At 42.6% G+C, this 23,143-nt stretch overlaps 1 protein-coding gene across 1 annotated transcript in view; it reads right to left on the bottom strand.

The window, feature by feature from the left end:
* Positions 1-23,143, bottom strand: part of KIAA2012 (KIAA2012 ortholog) — a 106,872-nt gene that overhangs the window by 12,943 nt on the left and 70,786 nt on the right. The window contains exons 13-19 of the mRNA XM_075285413.1: positions 15,724-15,800; positions 15,053-15,115; positions 13,640-13,687; positions 7,705-7,869; positions 3,898-4,020; positions 2,407-2,466; positions 1,723-1,861 (exon numbers count right to left, since the gene is read on the bottom strand). Coding sequence (XP_075141514.1) covers positions 1,723-1,861; positions 2,407-2,466; positions 3,898-4,020; positions 7,705-7,869; positions 13,640-13,687; positions 15,053-15,115; positions 15,724-15,800 — 675 coding nt within the window. The remainder of the gene's footprint in view (positions 1-1,722; positions 1,862-2,406; positions 2,467-3,897; positions 4,021-7,704; positions 7,870-13,639; positions 13,688-15,052; positions 15,116-15,723; positions 15,801-23,143) is intronic.

The raw sequence follows: 23,143 nt of genomic DNA, 5'->3' as shown, positions 1-23,143 counted from the left end.
GTACTAAAGGGAAAAAAATAAAGTAAAAGTAAAAATGTATGTGTTGAACAAATGCCATAATAGTCCATATGGGTGACATATTCCACTGTATGGCATCTGTCGGCAGCCCGTGTTAAACATACATTGGGAAGCTCGCCCTTAGTAACGAGAGCCCTGCTCTCCTGTTTCAGCCACATGAATGGAGTGCAGTTGGGTATATGCCGCAGACAAGCACAGCAAAACAATTACTGTTTGCAAAGATACTTGTCCAGCTCTTTGTATCATTTAATAGTCACTGCTCCACTGATTCCAGCACAGTTGGAATTTTTTTCTGTAGCCCCCACCATTCTTGAGCAATCAATGCTGTTATTTTTTGTGCCTGATATGTTACTTAGTCTCTGTACTGTCAGGAGGGCGGTGTCAGGCCGGAGCAGACAAGGGGGTGTGACTGAGCTCTAACACTGGCTGCCTCTGATTGGAGCTCTGAATAACACCCCTTGTCTGTTCCTGTCTGACAACCCCCTATTGACATTACAGAGACTAAATAACATATCAGGCACCAAAAAGAACAGAATTGGTGCCCGGCAGCTGTTTAGCTTTCGTGTATATTTATGTGTTTATGCGTGTCAGCCATAAAGTCTATTAAAGTCTATCTTATTAAACACTAGATAGGCCCTCGCTACTCTGCAAGTGTTGTCTTTGTATCTCTATTCCCTTTTCAATTTATTTTCTAGGTGGACACTATGTTCATATGTGGCAGATATTTTCTATTGCAGGCAACCTGCATGGATCAAATTATGAATTTTTCTACGGCTTTGCAGTTGAATTCAGCTTTTGTGAAATCCATGGTGAAATTCCATATCAAAGAAGTAATGTCTATGACATGCGGCAGATCTGAAAATCCATGGATACTTTCCGCCACATGAGAAGGAAGTTTGTAAAACCCATTCACATCATTGAACTGTACTTTTTTGCTAGTTTTTAGCGCAAAATACACAACCAAAAGCCATAACAGTGTGTCTGAACATAGTTGCAGTGTAAGGGTAAGGGTGGTCGAGAGATCTATGCTGGTGAGGGAAGGGCCTTATCTTCATTTAGGCTAAGGTTCCACGTTGCGGAAACGCAGCTTTTTTTGCTGCAGATTTTGCTGTGTCTTTTTGAGCCAAAGCCAAGAATGGTTACAAAAGGAATGGAGGATATATAGGACGTTCTTATACCTCTACCTTCTGCTCAATCCACTCCTACTCCATTACAAAAAAGCTGCGTTTCCGCAACGTGGGGCCTTAGATAGGAGCCCTGGGGTTCCTTTACCCAGGGGTGAACCATGGGTTTCTGCCGTCAGAAAGCCCCCCCCCCCGAGGAGGGGGCCGAGCAGGCGTCTTTAGCAGGCAAAGAGCAGGCAGGGAGAGGACCTGCTCTCTGCCTGAGCGTGAGGGGCGGCCACTGGAGCAGCGCTGCTCCAGCGGCCTCCTCAATCCACCGCTCAGTGACGGTGACCCTAAGCCAGTCCAGGACAGCTTGTCCTGGACTGGCTTAGGTCAGCAAAAATGCCGCCCTCCCCGGGGCCCTGGCATAACGACACCTGAAGAGGTCGCTTCAGGTCGCCTCATGGGAGGTGCGGCGCTGCCTTTACCCCACTAGAAATGGATCTCAGGTCCCACCACCCGCCTATAATAAACCAAACATGTCCACACCCACTTATAACCACGTGATAATAAGTAAACCTTGGTTATGAATGGTCACCTGGGGAGAGCTGCAGATTTTCTTTTTCCGTACATTGCTTTCTTTCAGCCTCATTTTGTATCTTTTGCTTATCTTGGATACGTTTTATCTTTTGGTTTCTTTCATGCTCATGTTCTTCCACTTGGTCCGATTTGTTCTGCTATTAAATAAATAAATAATTGCTTACAAAAAATACATATAATTAGAAATGACTACAACAGCCAGTAGGTCTATGTTTACACCTGCATCATTTTTTGGTGCATGTGGGGCTAAGCGTACAGTACTCTCTCCATGCGCCACCTTGGCGCCATGCAGACTCGTGTAAGAACGAAGCAAAGAAGAGGAGGAGAAGGTGTGAATTTCAATCAAGGGGATGGCGGCGATGCAGGTCCGTGCTGATGACGTGGATGTGCAGAAGAAGAAATGGACTTTTTTGTGAAAAAGCCAGCAACAATCTGGAAACAAAAGGTATGCCTACAATAGCCTTCTTAAGGGCTACATGTAGATGGGCCTAGTCAAAAATCCCAATGATAGACTCCCTTTAAAGTACATCATTGAGTACATCTAAGGTAAAATATGGAATGGTTTCAGTTGTTTTCAGTAGAACAATAAGACTATAAATTGAGAACATACTGTAAGTATACTGTGTCTGTTGTCAGCCAGCTTGTCAGTATATGTGTATGAAGAAACCCCCTCCTCTAATACCAGTATGGACGAATCCAATGGCTCCTTCTCTGGTGTGTTCCTGCTTGTATCTGCTTGTATCTGATAAGAAAGGAGTGCGGTAGAGGAATGATACAGTTGAGATATGAATTAAACATTTTTTATGGTTTATTTCCACATGCCGATACAAGACATGGCCCAGCCAGGATCGGTAAGTAATTAGGGCCTGTTACTGGCTGGACTCCAGCCGGTAACGGCCTATTAAGAAAAAAGAGAAAACCACAGCAGTAGCAGCTGTCACCGGGCCCCTAATCTCCTGGGCCCTGTGGCAGCTGCCTCTGTGGTAGTTATGCCACCGTTCCCCATATAATCTCCGCATACCCTTTCATGGTACATACCAGGGCTTTAGTAAGATCATGTGGAAGGCTCTGAGGACCTCTGTGTGGTGGCTCAACGTATACCTCAGAAGACTGTCCAGAATTAGTAAGAAAGTGTAATGCATTCAATTAAATACATGTGGCAACTTCTTAAACTTTCTTGCAGGAAAAAATGGTTAAACAAGGGCGCCTAACACAACAAAACATTACCTCTGCCCAAACCCTCTAATCTGGACACACCGTACTCCAACATGCACACAAAATAATTGGACATGCCGGCTTAGCCAGTCACTGGTAGACGTGGGCCACAGTGATGGCCATTTTGATTGCCCTAGTGGACATCTTCAAGAATTTCCTGTGTGTTGCGAGATACAAGTAAAGTTTTGTTATTTCAGGGTTCCCTTGTTCAGATGATTTAGCAATATTTTATTTCCCTTGAAAACCTCTTTAAGCAATCTGCTGAATATAATATCATAAGATATATTTAGGCTGCAGTTGCACGGGTCTGCTATGTAAATGCAGAATGTTGGAGAGGGGAGGAGTGGAGTAGATTGATACATAGGAAAAGCTTCAATATAACTTGTCATTTATCCATTTATTTCTCTGCTATTGAGTCCAGTGGGCGGTCCTGACAGTGATTGACAGCTCAGTATGACAGAGGGGAGGCTGTCAGTCACTGCCATGACCGCCCATTATACTCAATTATTTCTTCTAAGCATAGAAAGAGTAGAGAAGACAAGTGATAAATGACATCTATATATCCATCTGCTCTGCTCCTCTTGCTCTATACACTACCTGCAGATTAGATGGCCCTTTCATGGTGACAGGTTCCCATAACATTAATCTGAGACTGCAAATCTTTTTGGTTATATTGGTGTTTTGTTAACAATAGGTTCACACCTACGATCGGGTTTCCGTTCTTCAGGTCCGCTGTGGACCCGAAAAACGGAAAACCAATCCTCTTAAAAATTGATTACCCGCCGAAATTTGTGGATCCCATAGACTATAATGGGGTCCGCTGAGTTTCCACCCGAAAAATGCAGAGGGAAAAGCCCTTCTTGTGGGACTTTTATCTGCATTTTTCAAGCGGATTTGGGGACAGAAACCCCAAAAGGAACCCAGGTGCAGGTGTGAACCTAGCCCGAGTGAAACATACCTGCAGGTTTTGGTCAGACAAATCTTCTTCTTCAATGTTTTGATCCTGAAAATCTTCAGTACTTGTACTAAAGGCTTCATCACCATCTTCAGTATCAGTTTCTGCAGAAGAATGTTTGCCTTCCTGAAGTCATAGAGAAAAGTACAGTATATTGGTACAAAAGGCTTTGATGTGCCCTTGCTTTATTCTGGTTATCCCTAAATATACTGAATGGAGTCAAGTTATTGCCACAATAAAGGAGATGTCATATCAGAATATATCCTTTCTATATGCCGTATTACTAGCCAGTAGGATCATCAATATATTAGCCAGAGTATATAGAATGACTAAAACACTGAAGGGACCAGATGCCGCCCCACCATGTCCAGTCATCTGAATGTGCGCTATTGAAAAGTCATAATGACTGGAGCTTGTGCAGCTAGGACAGCCCCTTTAAGGGTATCTTCACATTGGAAGGATAGACTGCAGGTTTTTCATCTGGAATTGTGGACTTGCATGCAGAGAATTTTCAGTGTATCAGGCCCCTTGCAGATAACCGTTGTGTGGGTCAGTGTGCTATCCTTGTATTTCATGGATAGCCCACTGACCCATTCTTTTCTATGAGCCCGTACACACGACCATGATTTTCACAGTCCTATGTGACTCTGTGCCACAATCCAGAGTCTCTCCGCGCAGATATACAGCTCATTCACACACACATATTATATATATATATATATATATATATATATATATCTACACTCACCGGCCACTTTATTAGGTACACCATGCTAGTAACGGGTTGGACCCCCTTTTGCCTTCAGAACTGCCTCAATTCTTCGTGGCATAGATTCAACAAGGTGCTGGAAGCATTCCTCAGAGATTTTGGTCCATATTGACATGATGGCATCACACAGTTGCCGCAGATTTGTCGGCTGCACATCCATGATGCGAATCTCCCGTTCCACCACATCCCAAAGATGCTCTATTGGATTGAGATCTGGTGACTGTGGAGGCCATTGGAGTACAGTGAACTCATTGTCATGTTCAAGAAACCAGTCTGAGATGATTCCAGCTTTATGACATGGCGCATTATCCTGCTGAAAGTAGCCATCAGATGTTGGGTACATTGTGGTCATAAAGGGATGGACATGGTCAGCAACAATACTCAGGTAGGCTTTGGCGTTGCAACGATGCTCAATTGGTACCAAGGGGCCCAAAGAGTGCCAAGAAAATATTCCCCACACCATGACACCACCACCACCAGCCTGAACCATTGATACAAGGCAGGATGGATCCATGCTTTCATGTTGTTGACGCCAAATTCTGACCCTACCATCCGAATGTCGCAGCAGAAATCGAGACTCATCAGACCAGGCAACGTTTTTCCAATCTTCAATTGTCCAATTTCGATGAGCTTGTGCAAATTGTAGCCTCAGTTTCCTGTTCTTAGCTGAAAGGAGTGGCACCCGGTGTGGTCTTCTGCTGCTGTAGCCCATCTGCCTCAAAGTTCGACGTACTGTGCGTTCAGAGATGCTCTTCTGGCTACCTTGGTTGTAACGGGTGGCTATTTGAGTCACTGTTGCCTTTCTATCAGCTCGAACCAGTCTGGCCATTCTCCTCTGACCTCTGGCATCAACAACGCATTTCCGCCCACAGAACTGCCGCTCACTGGATGTTTTTTCTTTTTCGGACCATTCTCAGTAAACCCTAGAGATGGTTGTGCGTGAAAATCCCAGTAGATCAGCAGTTTCTGAAATACTCAAACCAGCCCTTCTGGCACCAACAACCATGCCACGTTCAAAGGCACTCAAATCACCTTTCTTCCCCATACTGATGCTCGGTTTGAACTGCAGGAGATTGTCTTGACCATGTCTACATGCCTAAATGCACTGAGTTGCCGCCATGTGATTGGCTGATTAGAAATTAAGTGTTAACGAGCAGTTGGACAGGTGTACCTAATAAAGTGGCCGGTGAGTGTATATATATATATATATATATATATATATATATATATATATATATATATATATATATATATATATACATATATATATATATATATATACATATATATATATACCAGTTTTGTAGTGGTAGAGCTTCACCAATATTTTCTATATATCTGCAACTGGCCGTAGAGTAAGTTCACAAAGTGGAATATTGCAGCAGAATTTTCCTTGATCTGTATCCCATTCATTTCAGTAGGTGACAAGCTGAAAAAAAAAAATCAGCTAGTGAAAAAAAAGAAGACTCCTGTCCAATTTTTAGGGGCAAATTCCTGAAGTGAATGGGAATAGGAAAATATTTTTGGCAATGGCAGGAATGCCAGATCAGTATTTTTTCCCTCAAACAAAATTGTTCCCTTTCAGCTGTGATAGTGCGGCCCCCTAGATCAGTGATGGGGAACCTTTTAGAGACCAAGTGCCCAAACTGCAACCCAAAACCCACTAAATTATCACAAAGTGCCAACAGAGCAATTTCACTTTAACACTGTGCAGATCCACAGTTTTGTGGACAGTTACGGACCAGCAATATACAGTTGTGTAAATGGGGCTTTACCGAGCTTTCAATGATAAGAACAACTTTATACTGTAAGGGAAATGGTCTCCGCATTTGGTACTTTTGAAAAATTAATGTTCACTATTTACATCACACAGGATCTGTTTTAAAGCGACCGGGCAATGTTATTACAGCATGTGCTAATATCATGTCTGCTATAAAACAGATACTGTGTGATATAAATAGTGAAGGGACCCCACACACAGTACAACCTGCCCCACAGTGGCCCACAGACAGTACAATCTGCCCTACAGTGGCCCCCAAAAAGTACTATATGCTCCACGGTGGCCCTCACACATTATTATATACTCCATAGTGGCCCCTGCATAGTACTATATACTCCACAGTGGCCCCACACACAGTATTATAAGTTCAACAGTAGGTCCCCACACAGTATTATATACTCCACAGTAGGCCCCACACACAGTATTACATGTTTCACAGTACTTCTCCACACAGTATTATATACTCCACAGTAGGCCCCAGACACAGTATTATATACTCCACAGTGGCCCTGCACAGTATTATATACTCCACAGTAGGCCCCACACACAGTATTACATACTCCACAGTAGGTCCCCACACAATATTATATACTCCACTGTAGGTCCCCCACACAGTATTATATACTCCACAGTAGGCCCCACACACAGTATTATATACTCCACAGAGTATTATCTGCTGCTTACCTAGTATGCAGTCCCACAAAAAGCGTCATCCTTCTTTTTTTTTCTGACTGCAGGCGCTGATGACATACGTTATCGCGCCTGCGTTGGGACAGAGTTCACACTCTGCAGTCAGTGTAGGCTGTGGCCTAAAATTCTGTACCAGGTTCCCCGTTAGTGAGCTATCAGGGCAACGGCGTGCATGCCAACAGAGAGGGCTCTACGTTAATCTCTGGCACATTTGCCATAGGATCACCATCATGGTTCTAGGGGGATACCTACACCTCATCCCATCTTTTGTCTGAAAACATTAGTAATTCTGATGTTACCTCCGGACATGAACTATAGGATTTTCATTGTAATTTTAGGTTTATAGGTCGAATCTGACCTTTTACCAATATCATTTTTGCTACTTTTTCGACTTTTAGGTATATATTAAAATAGAATAAATGAATAATTTTCATGTTAATTCAAATTTTGTTTTTCCAAAACGGTCCATGACAATGTACCCTATTATCTAAAATCTGTAATGTATATTACATTCTGGACAGGTATCGCAAATCTAGTAGCAGACGATATGTGTTTATATGAATCCCGGCACCTGTTCTGGAGATCTTGTTCTTGAGTTTCTTTCTTCTGTATCCTCTATCCTTTGATCACTTTCCTCCGCAGTCAGTTTGCTCGGTTTGTCCTTCTTCTGCCCACTTCTGACATCTCCTTTATGCCCTTTGTGAATTTTTTCAGCAAGTCTATATTGTCCAAATTCCTTTAAAAAAATAAATAAAAAAATCTGCAATATGAATACAGACGCGGTATCACAAGACTTCTAATCAGGTAAATGAACAGATATGAATGTGCGCGGCCAGCTTACACGTAAAATCGTTTGCAGAGAAAAGATGTCAAAGGAAATGCGGAAAGTTGTATAAAATAGATTATTGTTAGATAATAGTTAGATATAACTTTTCCTACTACACTGTATAGAGTGTATGATTGAATATTAGCCCTAGTAAATATGGTAAATTATACACCGTGTTCCAAATTATTATGCAAATGATATTTTCCTCTGATTTTCCTAATTGGTCAATGCAAATGACAGTCAGCATAATAGTCAACTGTCCAAAGAGTAGAAGTCAAGTTTTATTGGACAAACCTCCCAATGATAATTTTATGTTCAAAAATTAAAAAAATATAAATCCCCCTGTTCCATATTATAATAATAATATTATTATTATTATTATTATTATTATTATTATTATATGCAACAGAGTTTCTAAACATTTTATAGGTTGTAAAGAACTGAAAATGGTTAAGTGCTTGAGGATACCCCAAAGGTTCTCAATAGGGTTAGGGGAGGATGGGGACACATCATGCGTTTTTCTCCTTTTATTCCCATGGCAGGCCATGACTCAGGTATTCTTTGCTGCATGAGAGATGCTACAAGATAATTTTGCTAAGGTTCTTCTGTTTGTACCATGGAAGAGAGTGGTCAGTCAGAAACTCTGTATACTTTGCAGAGGTCATTTTCACACCTTCAGGGATTCTAAAGGGCCCTACATGACTCCACCACCTCCTTGCTGACGTTGCAGTCTTGTTGGGACATGGTGGCCTACCAACCATTTACTGCTCCATCCATCTGGGACTATACAAGGTTGCACGGCATTATAAGTAAACAAGGGGGCCACATGGTGGTTCAGTGGTTAGCACTGCAGCCTTGCAGCGCTGGGGTCCTGGTGTTCAAATCCCACCAAGGGCAAAAAAAAACATCTGCCAGGAGTTTGTATGTTCTCCCCGTGTTTGCATGGATTTCCATCCCATACTCCAAAAAGACATACTGATAGGGAAAAAAATGTACATTGTGAGCTCTATGTGGGGCTCACAATCTACATTAAAAAAAAATAAAATAAACAAGACTGCTGCAAAATTAGTCTTCATGTATGTCTGGGCCCACTGCAACCATTTCTGCTTGTGAGGACTATATAGGAATGGCTGAATAGTAGATGTATGCATAACTGAGAACACATGGAGGATTCTACACATTGAGGTTCATGGGACTCCAAAGGCACCAGCAGCTTCCAATACCTTTTTGCTGCTTTGTAATGGTATTTTAGAAGCTGCTCTCTTAATCCAGTGCGGTCCAACTATCAGTACCATAGGACCATACTGAAGTACTGGAGGCTACCATCTGGCCTCTAGGAACTGCGGTTTTTACTGCATCTAATCCACATAGGGTACATTTTTGTTCCTGATGAGCCTCTAGAAGCTAGGAGGTGAAACGCGTAGAACACAAACACCCAATGCAATATTATTAGGCTTTGGATACTTTAAGGGCAAATGGCTTTAATACAGGGAATGTATGAATCACTTAGGAAAGGAGTATTTTATATATGGCCTCACCAGAAATGATTGTCCAGTCGACCCAGACTTATTGATGGGACAGGGAGGTCAGGCATTGTTGATTTAGCCCCTGTAAAGCAGCTACTTGGCCCCTAATACTTACCTGTGGGCCCACTTTTGATACCTATGGGTGTGGTGAAGTGTATGAGGAGATTTAAACATACATCAGAGTGAATTCCACCACACTCTTTGAGATTTAGATGTTGAGATAGGTGGACTGCACTGCATGAGGATTATTGATTCCTTGATATTTAATTGTTGTTTCCCCAATCATATCTACTGGAGGGGTCACATAGTATTGTCAGTGTGGCTGATGTTTTTGAGGGACACAAGTTTTTAAAGATCCCAATAAAAGTTAAATTTTAATTGTTTGTTTTGGGGGACACCTCCCTTTCCTTTCTAGTGCTTGAGATTCAGGCGTTCATTTCACCACTGCTCTCTTAATTCAATGAATTTGTCTAGAAGAAACCTTTCTGGATATGACTTTATCTGCACGAACCTATCTGTGTTCTGAATCAGCCACAAAAGTCTGTACAGTATGATGATCACGCTGTTCTTGAAATACCTAATGTTTTCATTCATGCACTGCACTATTTAATGCTTTTTAGCAGCAGAGATATCCTTTTTCTTTCATTTAGCTTAAAACCTGTGACCTTCTTAATAATGTGGAACATCCTGCTAAGGCTCCATGTTGTGAGTTGCAGCAATGTGTGAATGGGATTAGCCAGAATCCTATCCACTTTGCAGGTACTGTAAAACATGGTGTTTTCACAACGTGGAGCCCCGGCCTTAATTAGTTTTCCTTTAATTGGCCTCACTTGGCAAAGTAATTATCACAGGTGTTTGAGATTGATTTCCGTGATCCAAGGAGTCCTGAGACAAAATATACCAAACATGAGTTTAATTGAAAAACAAAAATTACATCTTCATAACATTTAAATGCAATTTGTATGAAAATTTGGAGCACGGTATAAATCTAATTCCAGGTATATAAAATATAACTCCATGGGGGTTATACTGTATTTTCATAATAATCATAGATTGAGCAAAGATGAACAGAGATGTGGGTTATACTGTATTCAGCCCAGTGAGTGTATTGATGTAGAACTAGAAAATAAAGCATAACTTAAAGATTACATCCTGGAGAATAGATTTGCATATTTTTACCCAGAATCCCTAGCGGAGAAGGAATGACTAGTAAGTCTCCGTATGCCTATGTAGACACACACTCTCCCTAATGTGTATGATTATCCCCTGACCCTGGTCTATAGTCTCTCACTCTGCCAAATTAGTATCCCTGCGCTATGCTGAGGAGGTCCAAAAGACCGAAACAGCGCTGTCCATAGCTGGGAATCTGTTCCTTTTGGAATAGAAATATTAATTTGGCAATAAACTCCGCATCATGTCAGTAGACTTATTAACTGAGTCATGCATGATGTTAAGGGGGCTGTCCCTAGAGGGCAGCATACAGAGGCATTTTTCTCCTAATTACATCCTGGAGAACAGATTTGCATATTTTTACCTTAAAGATGGCATAAATATGGAGTATACTAGAATTCTAGCCCTGAAGTCTCCTGTTACAGGACAGTGGGTTTATACATATATGGTAGCCTGCTGGGAAGAGTAGTGCCCTAAAAAGAGCAGTCCCATGGCCAGGAATAGTTGTAACCTACCCTACCAGGACCCATCTGGGGATCAGCCATCTTCTGGGGTACAACACTGCTCTCAAAAGAGTGGACCCCACAGCAAAGCAGCCTACTCAAGAGCAATTGTTCTCCCCTAGAGTATTTTGCAAAATATTCTCCATATATTATTAGGACCTCATAGAAAGGGTTTTCTGCTCAGATCTTTATGAATCGGGAGCTACTAACCGCCAGCACTCTCACTTTGGCAGATCTGTCCCACCCTAATATGCCACCCAATACTACATCATAAAATGATCAGTTAATGGCATCTTTCCCAGGAAAATCCTGTATACATAGTGGATCCCATTATGAGGTGCACTTCATATTCAGTCCTACTATATCTGGTCTCAGGCTGAGATTTAGTCTCGTTTTTCCCATGTAGCACACTGATCCATTAATTTCTATGGGCCTGTACACATGACCAAGAATTACACGGTCACGTATGTGGGACGACGTCTGGGCTGCAAAATAGGGAACAGATCCTATTCCTGTCCGATTTTGCGGTCCTGCTTCCATAGCTCCTATTCATTGAAAGAAAGGGGCCATGGAAGCATGCTTGGTAAACGGAAGGCATCCGTGGTTCGCCAGCGCGCCACTTGTGCGGTTCATTCATGGCTGCCAGTTAGGTCGTGTGCAACCAGCTTTAGAGTACAATGTTAGGTAGCCCTGTGCTGTTTTTGCAGGTTGATAGTAGAATAAAAGAGCGATCAAACCCACTTTCAGTTACAGAATAAGAGACCACATAGCACTGCCGCAATTCACTGAGGTCCGACTGAGTGTCAGGCCATGGAAGGACAAGGGAAGGGTAACTCTCAGTTGTCCATTTATTCATACATTTCCAGGAGGAGTAACAGAGAGATGAAACAATGCATAGTTATAAGATAAAATGCTTTAAAAATAAAAAGTTGTGCCAACAAAGCAGGTTATGGCCGGTCTTATTGTTGTTATAAAAGCATTTTCCCTTAAAGGGGTTGTGCCACAAAACCAAGTTATGACCTAGCCACTGATTGGTAGAGTCTGACCGCTGAGACCCTCATTGATCCCAAGAACAGGGTCCTTTCTCCTCTGTGTGAATGAAGCAGCAAGGTGCCCATGTGCATTCTCCATGCAGGAGATTGGCAAGTACAGTTCTATTCACACAGGGGAGACAGGATCCCATTCTCGGGATCAGAGGGGGTTCTAGTGGTTGAATCCCAGAGATTGGTAAATTATGTTTGCTTTGGTGCCACAAACCAATTAAGTGTCTGTACTAGTATACCAAAGTGCCTGCAAGACAACAATGAGATCAAATGTAGCCACATATACAGTATAAACATTGGTGGAGATTTATTATCCTCATATGCGAGAAAACTGATGTAAAAGTTTTTACGTCATGCCATTTGAGCATTTTTTTTTTGTGCCAATGGCATTTTTATTATACCACATTCCCACTGTCACATGCCCTGGCAGAGAGAAGGGCCTTCGTACCCAGCAGATTATTATCACTTACACAAATGTTATGGTGTAGATGATCTATAGTACCTATAATCTGGCATAGATATACTGGCTGCACTTGATTTATAATGAGGCATGCTCCTCGTCCTAAAATAGGAAGATCCTATGGTGGCGCAAGGTATATTAGTACCTGTGTCTTGATAAATCTCCCCCATTGTCTCTACTGATTTTATACAACATAGATTGTATAATGCTACTATCATTCCTTGCAACACATATGGGTATTTTCACCAAAAAAAAGTTGCTATTAGTAGGTCGCCGCTCTGCGCGGTGCCAGATGGTGTAATTCTCCACTTGTAATTCTACACAAAGGCTTGTGGAGTGAAAAGACAGAGCGCACCTATATCAGCTAAACCAGACAACATAAAACCTAAGGACTTCAAGGCTTGAATACTTTGCAAGGTAGTAAATATTCAGAGAGTGCATTCATAAATAGTGCATGGTCTCCCAGCAGGGTGCCAGATCATACAGGAGATGAGAGAGGATCTCACCGCTCAGAGGTGTCTGCCTGGGTTCTTCTCTATGCTCTTTCATCCACAGCTTCACACTACTTATTTTACCGCAATGGCCAAAATGGCAGGGAGAGAAGGGAGAAGGTAAAGCAATGGCGCTGAGACTGAGATAAAAAGTCGAAAGTCACTCAACTCTTTACAACTTTTACTTTGTGCTAAATTCCAATCTAAGTTATCTTATCCAGTCTTAGCAGGCGTTATTCATTTACACTATTACTCTGCTGTGTTAGAGTTTTCTTGGGTTATTAGAATACTTATAGCATTTCCTAAGCAATATATATTCACTATGAAGTATAGATAGCGGTAATATACCTAATGTGATAAAATAGTCTTATATTGTATGTGCAATAAACACTGGAAATCCACACTACACACATATAGCAATACATGATACCCTACAGGTAATGTGACTATCTCTACAGTGTATAGCAGAGTGGGCACTGAAAAATGCGATGGAGGCGTCCCCACTGCTGCTCGAGAACACGATCCTGCGACGCCTCTATCTTCGGCTGGATCCTCCCCTTCTCTGTCGTCTTCCTTTGCGTCACCTCCGACGCCTGCGCAGTTGGCCCGGGACGCAGGCCGGGGTCATGAGACGTCAGACAACTAGGCCAAAGCCTGCCCGGATCGTGGAGAGGTAAGTAACAGTGTTTTTTATGTTTCTTACCTCTCCCGGTTCGCCGATCATTATACTCAGGGGTCCGAAAAGACCCCCCGAGTATAATGATAGCAGCGGTAGCAACTGTCACCGGGCCTCTAATGTCCCGGGTCCTGTGGCAACTGCCTCTGCTGCTACGGCGGTAGTTACGCCACTGCTGGTACCTCTTCACAGCCTGTACATGTCTGCACTCAAATTTCCCTGTACAATGCACTGAGAAGATATTGCAGCATTACACAGCCAGAGGTGTAACTATAGGGGGTACAGCAGTAGCAATCGGTACTGGGGCCATGACGATGACGGGGCCCCAAAGGTCCTTTTAACACATAAAATATTCCACTATTCTAAATTGCACATGGTTGGTAGGGATCCAAGTACCGATACTGCACTGTGGCCCAGGAGCTTCAAGGCAGATCTGAGCTCACAGCATACAATGTAAGGAAAGTCTACTATGTACTTATCCTATCAGCAATAACATGAGCAGCCAGAAATAGATATATTAGTTATAGAAAGCAAGCAGCTTTTCTTATTGTGCTCAGATTTCTCCTTTTCTGTGTCAGGGATCTTTTTATCTGCATCATAACTTGAGTTTGCAGTCCCTGGATCTCCTATATTATGTTATCTTGGACTTTTCTCTGATATATGTTTGCTATTTTACAGTTACTCCTGGCACAATTACATGTAATGAAGGAGATGATTTCTTAAATCAAATTTTGCCTTCTTCTATATTAAAAAATAACCTTGAAATTTTGACCTTTGTGAAAGACTGACCTGTAGTTGGCACTGGGGATGCAGAGATTTTGTTTTTGGAGAGAGCCTATCAGTGACCTTGATGTGTTAAATGGTTTTACATAGTAAAGTGTTCTTTTAGCAAAGTTATCCTATGCACACCGCCTAAATCAGCAATAGCTTTCCCCACCACATTTGTAGTTATTCTGTTATTGTCACTATAGCACTTGTACTAGAGCCAAAACTAACCTTTATTCACACGACCATGGAACAAAAGGCCATTTTGCACCCGTGGGGTGCCCGTTTTCACAGATACTAGGATATAACCTATTTTTTAACGGTCCTTCAAGACCATCCAACAGAAAATCTGCCATGTAAATAGTTCCCATTCACATACTGTAAATTCAATGCCTCTGTGCATCAGATGGCCGATTATCACTGGTCAAATTGGTTTTACAATTGAGCACTCACCTGAGCAGCACTAACTTCACTACTCTCATCTTGCCAAGATGTCTCGCTTACAGGGCTCTTCTTTCCTTTCTGCAAAACACAAAAATGTCAGAAATTTACAACTAGACTTATGAAAGTACATTAACATTAGCAAGGTGCACATGGCTCGAGCACATTCAGCAGCAAGTAGACAGCATTGCTATCTCATGTCATGAGTGATGGTAATATACGGCATAATAAATCACTCTGTTTTTTATAGACACTAGACATAAGTGGGGCAAGTTTATTGTCTAGTAAAAATTTGGAATAACTGGATCCTAGTCTGAAGCAGATAATGGGACCACTAGTGCAAGCAGCACTTTTCTCTCTGCAAGATTCTTGCGGAAACCGAGCAGAAACCACATAGACCTCATTATAGTCTATGGGGTCCGTGTGATTTCTTAGCTAACTGCTTTTTAATGCGTATAGGTTTCCGTTCGGGGGGACCCCAAGCCGACTCCCCAAACGGAAACCCAAACGCAGATGTGAACCGGGCCTTAGATGTCTGCACTACAAGTAGCAATATAGAATTATTGGAATTGTTATAACCTGTAGAGTTTTCAGGAGTCCATCAGAACATCAGTCTGTCTATACTCTGCAGACAGATTTGTGTACTCACAAAGTATGAAGTTTTATAGTAAGGATTTAATTGCGAATACCTTCACCTTGCGGTGGGGAGGAGTGCCTCCTCTTTCTGAGACGTTGTCTTGCTCTGAAACAGAAGACAAATGGAAAACTTTACAAGAATTTTTCTTAGAAATGTAGGCACAAAACACACAAAGTAGATGGATATTGTGCTGAAATACTTCCACTATGTAACTACTAATATACAATATTGCTTCCACGCCATTGTTCCTTCTAACAAGCAAACAGTTTTCTATCTACAGTCACTTTTAGTTGTGATCGCGCTCATTATTTCACAGTAGAAAAATATAATTGTTGTGTCTATAGTGTAAGCAAACTTTTATTTACTTGTTATAAATCCATAGTGCAGTCTCCATTTGCAATGGGCTCTATGGAGGGGGGGGGGGGAGAAGACAGGGAAGATAGAGATATGAGGCTGTCTACAACATGAATTGAGTCATTCCTATTAGGAGATAGCTGGATACTAATTCCTGACAACACAGAACTGTCTCTATATAATGGTGATACCTCTGTTTCCTCCCCTCCCTTCTCCATAGAGTTCTATTGTGCAGATTTGATCATTGACAGAAATAGGCAAATAAGTGAAGAAACAGGCAATTTCCATAAATAAAGTATATTACAAAGTTTGTTATCTTCACTTGAGTTATGGATTTATGAAAATGAAAAGTTGCCTAAATGAAGGGACCACAGTCCTTATGGCAACCCTCATTACAGTAATTGACAAAGCCACCTCTAAGTCTATGTGGCTGTGTATAGTAGACACAGGTGTATGTGGGAGCATTGAAGTGAAGAGGCCCCTTGTTTACAGTAATTTAGTGGGTACCAGGCAGGGGCACACCTTCCATGAGACATTGACCTTAAGCGGCACCTCATGCAATAAACTGGTTTTTTTGTTTTTTTTAAATCGCCTGCAACCTAATCTGTAATTGTAATAAGCAGCAATCGATAATTTTTGCTCACCTGTCCATGCTCCTGTCCTGTCCAGCCTCTGCTGCCTCCTCTAGATGGCACTACAGCAGACGCACACGGGCGGTCACTTTGCAAAACCATTCAAGTGAATGGGTTTGAAAACTGACTGCCAGGTTTCCGTCCCCTGTCCAGTTTCTCGGGGCAGAAGACGGAAAACCACCAGATTGGCTAAAGCGGAGACCGGGCGCTGGTGTGAACCTGCCCTTATGCAGTATACTATGATACTAATTTCGCCCCTTAGTATACAAGTCCCAGCATACTAAGACTAAGAGAAAAAGCTTAAAAAAACAATTAAAAAAATATGATCCGTACTATAAAAATATTACATTACAGTATATATCCTGCATGGTGAATGTCATTAAAAAATAAAATAAAACCACAAAAAAAACATAATTGCTGTTTTTTTTTTTTTATTGCACTGCTTCTTTGCATATAACCTAAACTATAAACTGCAGCTCATCCAACAAAAATCAGACCCTCACACAAACCTGTCAATGAAAAAAGAATAAGGTTATGGCTCTCAAAATATGATGACACTAAAACAAATTATTTTTGGAAAATAAAGTGTTTGCATGTATGTGCAAAAGAAGGCCTTATGAGGACTGATCCCTGAGAAACCTGGTGACCCGGCCCTCCGTGATCGGACATCCCCTGTCAACCCCTTTAAATATCAAACTAGTTACAGTGAGTCTATTACCTCTTCCAAGCATACTCACCTGTCAACACCCTATTACATGGCACATGACAGTGATAAATCACATACCTGTGTTATGTATGTCACGTTAGTAGATTTAGAGAAAAACTGCAAAGATGCAGTTGGTGCACTAGGGGCGGGCCTTCAGCTCCCGGGAGCACTGCTCATGCCGCTCAGTCCCCTACCAGCTCCTGCCTATGCCAGACCATGTGGTGGGACTTGTTCCTCCCACTGCTATTACATCACCCATCCAACCTAAGCAGCAAAAGCAGACCTCCCGGAGTTGAAGGCCCGCCCCCAGTGCACCAACTGCCTCAAAAGACTTCAAAGCTGGTTTTCGCTTTCTGTGCATCACTGTATTGTGCTCCATGACATGGTGGTGGCAGCTGAATATGCTCGAGGAGGTGATAGACTCCCTTTAAGCTTCTGTACCCCTTGGAGCTGACTATAGCTGCTATATTGCTGCACAGGCATGTTTTACAATGTAATTTTCTAAATTGTTTGGAAGCAATAAACCACTATGGATCTTATTTTACCTAGAAATTATCCGCTGCCATCAGCTCAGTAGCTAACTACAGTGTTTGTATGGAAGTATAGGAAGGTAATGATGGCGGCTCACTCAGGTCCTGCAATAAGCAGTCAGTAATGATAGTTAATTACAGGTCTGGCGGCCCGGTGGTGAGTAACATCTGCATGGAGCTTGTACGTTCTCCTCCTGTTTGTGTCGGTTTCCTCCTACATGTCAGAAAACACACTGATCTGGTAATTGGCTTCCTATGAAATGAGGCATAATGTGTGTTTGAGATGGGAGAATTTAGATTGTGATCTCAATTAGAGACAGGAACTCATGTTGTGACTGTTGACAATCTCTGTACGGTGCTATGGAATATGTTGCCGCTACAAAAGCAACAGGAAAGAAGTATGACAATTTGGGTAATTTATAATTAAATAATATTGAGGTTGCAATGATAATATTTCATGCAGATTTTTGGTTATTAACTGATCTACTTGTAATGCTATTAAATATAGAATTGTAGCAGTGGGTGGCATAACTAGGAGTGGCTGGGCCCCAAGGTGAACATTGGACAGTATTATTGTGCACAGTATTATTCCCCACAGTGGTCCCTGCACACAGTAATATTCCCCATAGTGACCCTTGCACACAGTATTATGCCCCACAGTGGCCCCCCTGCACACAGTATTGTGCCCTACAGTGGCCCCTGTACACAGTAATATTCCCCATAGTGACCCTTGCACACAGTATTATGCCCCACAGTGGCCCCTGCACACAGTAATATTCCCCATAGTGACCCTTGCACACAGTATTATGCCCCACAGTGGCCCCTGCACACAATATTGTGCCCTACAGTGGCCCCTGCACACAGTAATATTCCCCATAGTGACCCCTGCCCACAGTATTATTCCCCATTGTGGAAACCCATGAACAATTATAATACTCTGGGGTCTTTTCAGATCCCAGAGTATAATGATCGGATACCCAGGGGAGGATACAAACATGAAAAACACTGTTACTTACCTCTCCCTGGCTCCGGTGCACTCCCCGCTGATGTCGTCCATCTTCAGTGTTGGTACAGATGTCACGTGAGCCAGGCCTGTGTCACGACGCATAATGATGCAGCCCCAAACAGGCTCCCAGACTGCCCGAGCGCAGGAGAGGTAAGTAACAGTTTTTTTAATGTTCCCTCACCTCCCCTGGCCCTCCATTCATTATACTCCTGGGCCCTGTGGCCGCCGCTACTGCTGCTACCCTGGTAGTTACGCCACTGGTAGCAATACAGAATATATTGATGATAAGTAAAGAAAAAGGCAAATCGCCATACTGGTAGTGTAGTACTGCCCATTGCCACTAGAGGGGAGTGTTGTACAGTGACAAATAATTCCGTTCTCTCTGGTTAGTTTCTTCAAGATGTAACCAGTAAATGCCAAGATAGGAAGTTGCCACGTTTCCAATAATACAAAACTTCAATATGATCATAGACCGTCCACCTATGACTGCATATTATAGAAATATGACTGACACTACAGTCCTTGGTGTTTCTGGGAAGTAAAGTCATTGGCACCTCTAATGGGAAACCTGACTCATTACACTCCATCGCAATGGTGTGAGAGTGATCTCCTGCCAGAAAATAGAGATGTGTAACATGAGAAGATGATAAAGTAAAAATGCTGCTGCACAACTATTTCTGCATTCATTTTATCTCATTTTTGTACTTGAGCGGTATTATAGGTTTCTAAAAACATTCCTCAACCTCTGGCTCCTGTAGGAGTAAAGGGTTTTAGAACTTCAAAGCCTGGCTTGTAATGATGGCTGAAAGGTCCAGGCCCTCCCAGCAGTGTGTACAGGCTGCAGTGAAGACAGAGCCATGGCAAAGAGTCTTCTAATGAGGAAGGCTGTTCTGTGATGAGAGGCAGCTGTCCGACCTCGCTTTGAGGCCTTGATACAGCACAGACAGCCAGGCTCCAAAACCACAAAACCATCCAGCACTGACACAAGGGTCGCATAGCTTGCCAGACCTAGGATGCCATCATTATCTTTGAAGTGGGACGGGCACGTGTTGCCAGCTTACCTTCAATACTTCTGATAACGCAAATCACCCACCAAAAAGTAGTGAAAGTTAAAAAAAGCAGAAAGTGTTCAATTAAAAGAATATGGTCATAAAGACCCCCGAGGGAGTTGTAGGAACTGGGTGAAGGTCACAGACAGCTGATATTAAGCACCTGATTGGCTTCCAAGCTGAACTTTTTACACCTTAAGCACCTGACAGTGTGGTGGGTCATGTATATGGCGGTAGTAGGACATAACAAGAAGAGATAGGGGTAGGAATATTAGCAGATTGATGGTTACATATTGCTAAGGCCTGGTTCACATCTGCGTTCGGTATTCTGTTTGGGGAGTCCGCTTGGGAACCCCCCGAATGGAATACCAAACGTATTAAAAAGCAGTGAGCAATGAAACCACACGGATTCCATAGACTGTAATGGGGTCTGTGTGTTTTCCGTATGGAGAGAAAAGTACTTCATGATCTACTTTCCTCTCCGCATGACTTAAGCGGACACTGCACAGAAAACACATGGACCCCATTATAGTCTACGGGGTCCGTGTGGTTTCTTGGCTCACCGCTTTTTCATGTGTTCAGTATTCCGTTCTGGGATTCCCCAAGTGGACTACCCGAACGGACTACCAAACGCAGATGTGAACCAGGCCTCAGGCGAAAAATCACAGCGCAAACGTATTGCGGTTTTTCCTGCAGCGCTTTTCACAGTAAGTCCACAGTTGTCCTCTGCTGATTCTCTGCTTCCATTATTCCTATTGGGAAACAATCAGCGTTTCTGTAGGTATTTATATACGGTGATTTCCACAACCACAACATTTCTGCTGAGTGTATTTTTCTGCAATGTGTGGATGGGGTTTGCTAGAATCTCATCCACTTTACATAGACAATAAAACACCGCAGTTTTTGAAACACAGCGTTTACACCACGTAGGGCCCCGGCCTTAGAAAGTTTTGATGTGTTAAAAAAGTAGCATAGAGTTACAATGGTTTTTTAACAAGTCTGGATTAAAAGTTTTTAATTTTTGATTTTTTTTCTTCATTGGATGCTGTAACATTTTTTATTACTGTTGGGAATACTTTACATACTGCTCCGATGAGTCCAGGGAGGGTCACCGAGCCCCACAAAGTGAGACAAATTGTGTAAAGTTTTGGGTAAGCTGTGAGGACATTTTTTATCTGGTTGTTTTAGACTAAGAGACCTGCACATGGAGTTACGCTCCGCTCATTCTAAATGTAAAACTTGGGTAAAAACCAGCTCCCATTGACTTCTATGGGTGCCAGCATACGTGTGTTACCCATTGAAATCAATGGGAGGCTTTTTTCCCTATTGCTTTCAATGTGATATGCGCGTATGCTGGCACCCATAGAAATCAATGGGAGCTGGTTTTTACGCGCTCATTCTGAACGAGTTTTACGTTCAGAATGAGCGGAGCGTAACTCTGTGTGCAGGCTCCCAAAGGCCCCACAATGCAGGCCGCAGCAAAAAAGAGCTGCGGGAAAAACCACGGTGGCAACGCACTATGGTTCTTCCCGCAGAGCTTTGCACACAAAGTTCGCAGAGGTTTCCTCAAGGACTTTCTGCTTCAATTATACCTATATAAACCAATGGCAGTTTCGTAAGTACAATTGACATACTGCGATTTCCATAACCACAACGTTTTTGGAAATAGCAGCGTGTCCACTGGGCGTATTTTTCTGCAAGGTGAGATTGGGATGGAATTCACCAGAGTATACCTGACATACATGTATCTGTTATTACCGATGGGGCAGTTAACCCTGTGTCTACCCAGAGGATATGAATAACAATGATTATCTGGTGACTATGGTATCTGTCAAGCAGGAAGGGGGAGATAAGGTAGGAAGTGAATAGTTGCTTCTTGAAGTTCATGTACTGGAAGCAGGAAAAATGGAAAGGGTAAGGGTATGAGCAACTTTGATAAAGTCCAAATTGTGATGGTTAGATATCTGGGTCAGGCTATTTCCTAAATAGATGGTCTAGTGGGGAGTTCCCAGCATGCATGGGTTAATACCTAACAAAAATGGTCCAAGAATGGACAACAGGTGAATCAGCTACAGGGTTATGGTGACCCAAGCCTTACTGATGCCTGATGCTTATTGTGTGATCCCATAGAGGAGCGAATATAGCACATATTATTAAGGCTGGATTCACATCTGCACCAGAGTCACAGAAATCGCTGAAAATCAGCACAGAGAAATGTCCCAATATTGTGGGGTCCGCCCGTGTCCATGTGTAACAGTGGACCTGGACAATGAAGAGCCTTGCGCTGTTGTGTACCTAATGTAAAAAGTTGCTGCTGGTAGGTTATGATAGAAGGGTGTCAGGACACGCAGAGCATTGCAGTTTATAGCAGGGGTAGGCAACCTTTTCTGTTCAGCGTGCCGATTTAAATTAAAAAATCAAAGATGAGGTCCTCGGAGTGCCGGGCAATAATTGTAAAGCCGACGACACCTACACTAAAGTCATATAGCACAACATAGGGGTGCTGTCATACTGTGCTCCCAGCCACATGCGCTTACTACTATTTGCCTGGATACACATGTTCTTTTCCATTAGAAGCAATGTAAGTACATGTGTAACCCACAATTAGTGGTAATGTATGTGACTGGGAGCAGAGTGAGGTAACACCTGTAAAGAGCTGACACACAATGTACCTGTATACTCCATCCAGTCCTTGGCCGTTAGTAACTTCAGTTTTCTGTAAGGGAGCGTTCACACTACCGTCGGTGTCTGACAGCTAGTGTCCGCTGCTAATGTCCGTTCAAAATCTTGTGCGGATATTAGTATCGGACACTAGCTGTGTCCGTGACATTTTGCATTGATTTAAATGGAGATCGGGTGCGTTCTTTTACTGTCCGTGCCTGTCCTTAACTGTCCATTCACAAAGATGTCCAACTTTTCAAGCGGACAGCAAAACCCGACATGTAGGTTTTTCTGTCCGCTTGAAAAGTCGGACATCTTTGGGAACGGACACTTAAGGACACCCATGAACAGTAAAAGAACGCACCTGATGTCCATTTAAATCAATGCAAAATGTCACAGACACAGCTAGTGTCCGATACTAATATCCGCACAAGATTTTGAACGGACATTAGCAGCGGACACTAGCTGTCAGACACTGACGGTAGTGTGAACGCTCCCTAAGTGAAACGCAGATTAATTTGTCACTTTTAGTTC

This window comes from Leptodactylus fuscus, chromosome 8 (assembly GCF_031893055.1).
Source record: "Leptodactylus fuscus isolate aLepFus1 chromosome 8, aLepFus1.hap2, whole genome shotgun sequence".
Taxonomy (NCBI): domain Eukaryota; kingdom Metazoa; phylum Chordata; class Amphibia; order Anura; family Leptodactylidae; genus Leptodactylus; species Leptodactylus fuscus.
This window is presented reverse-complemented; position numbering and strand designations above follow the sequence as displayed.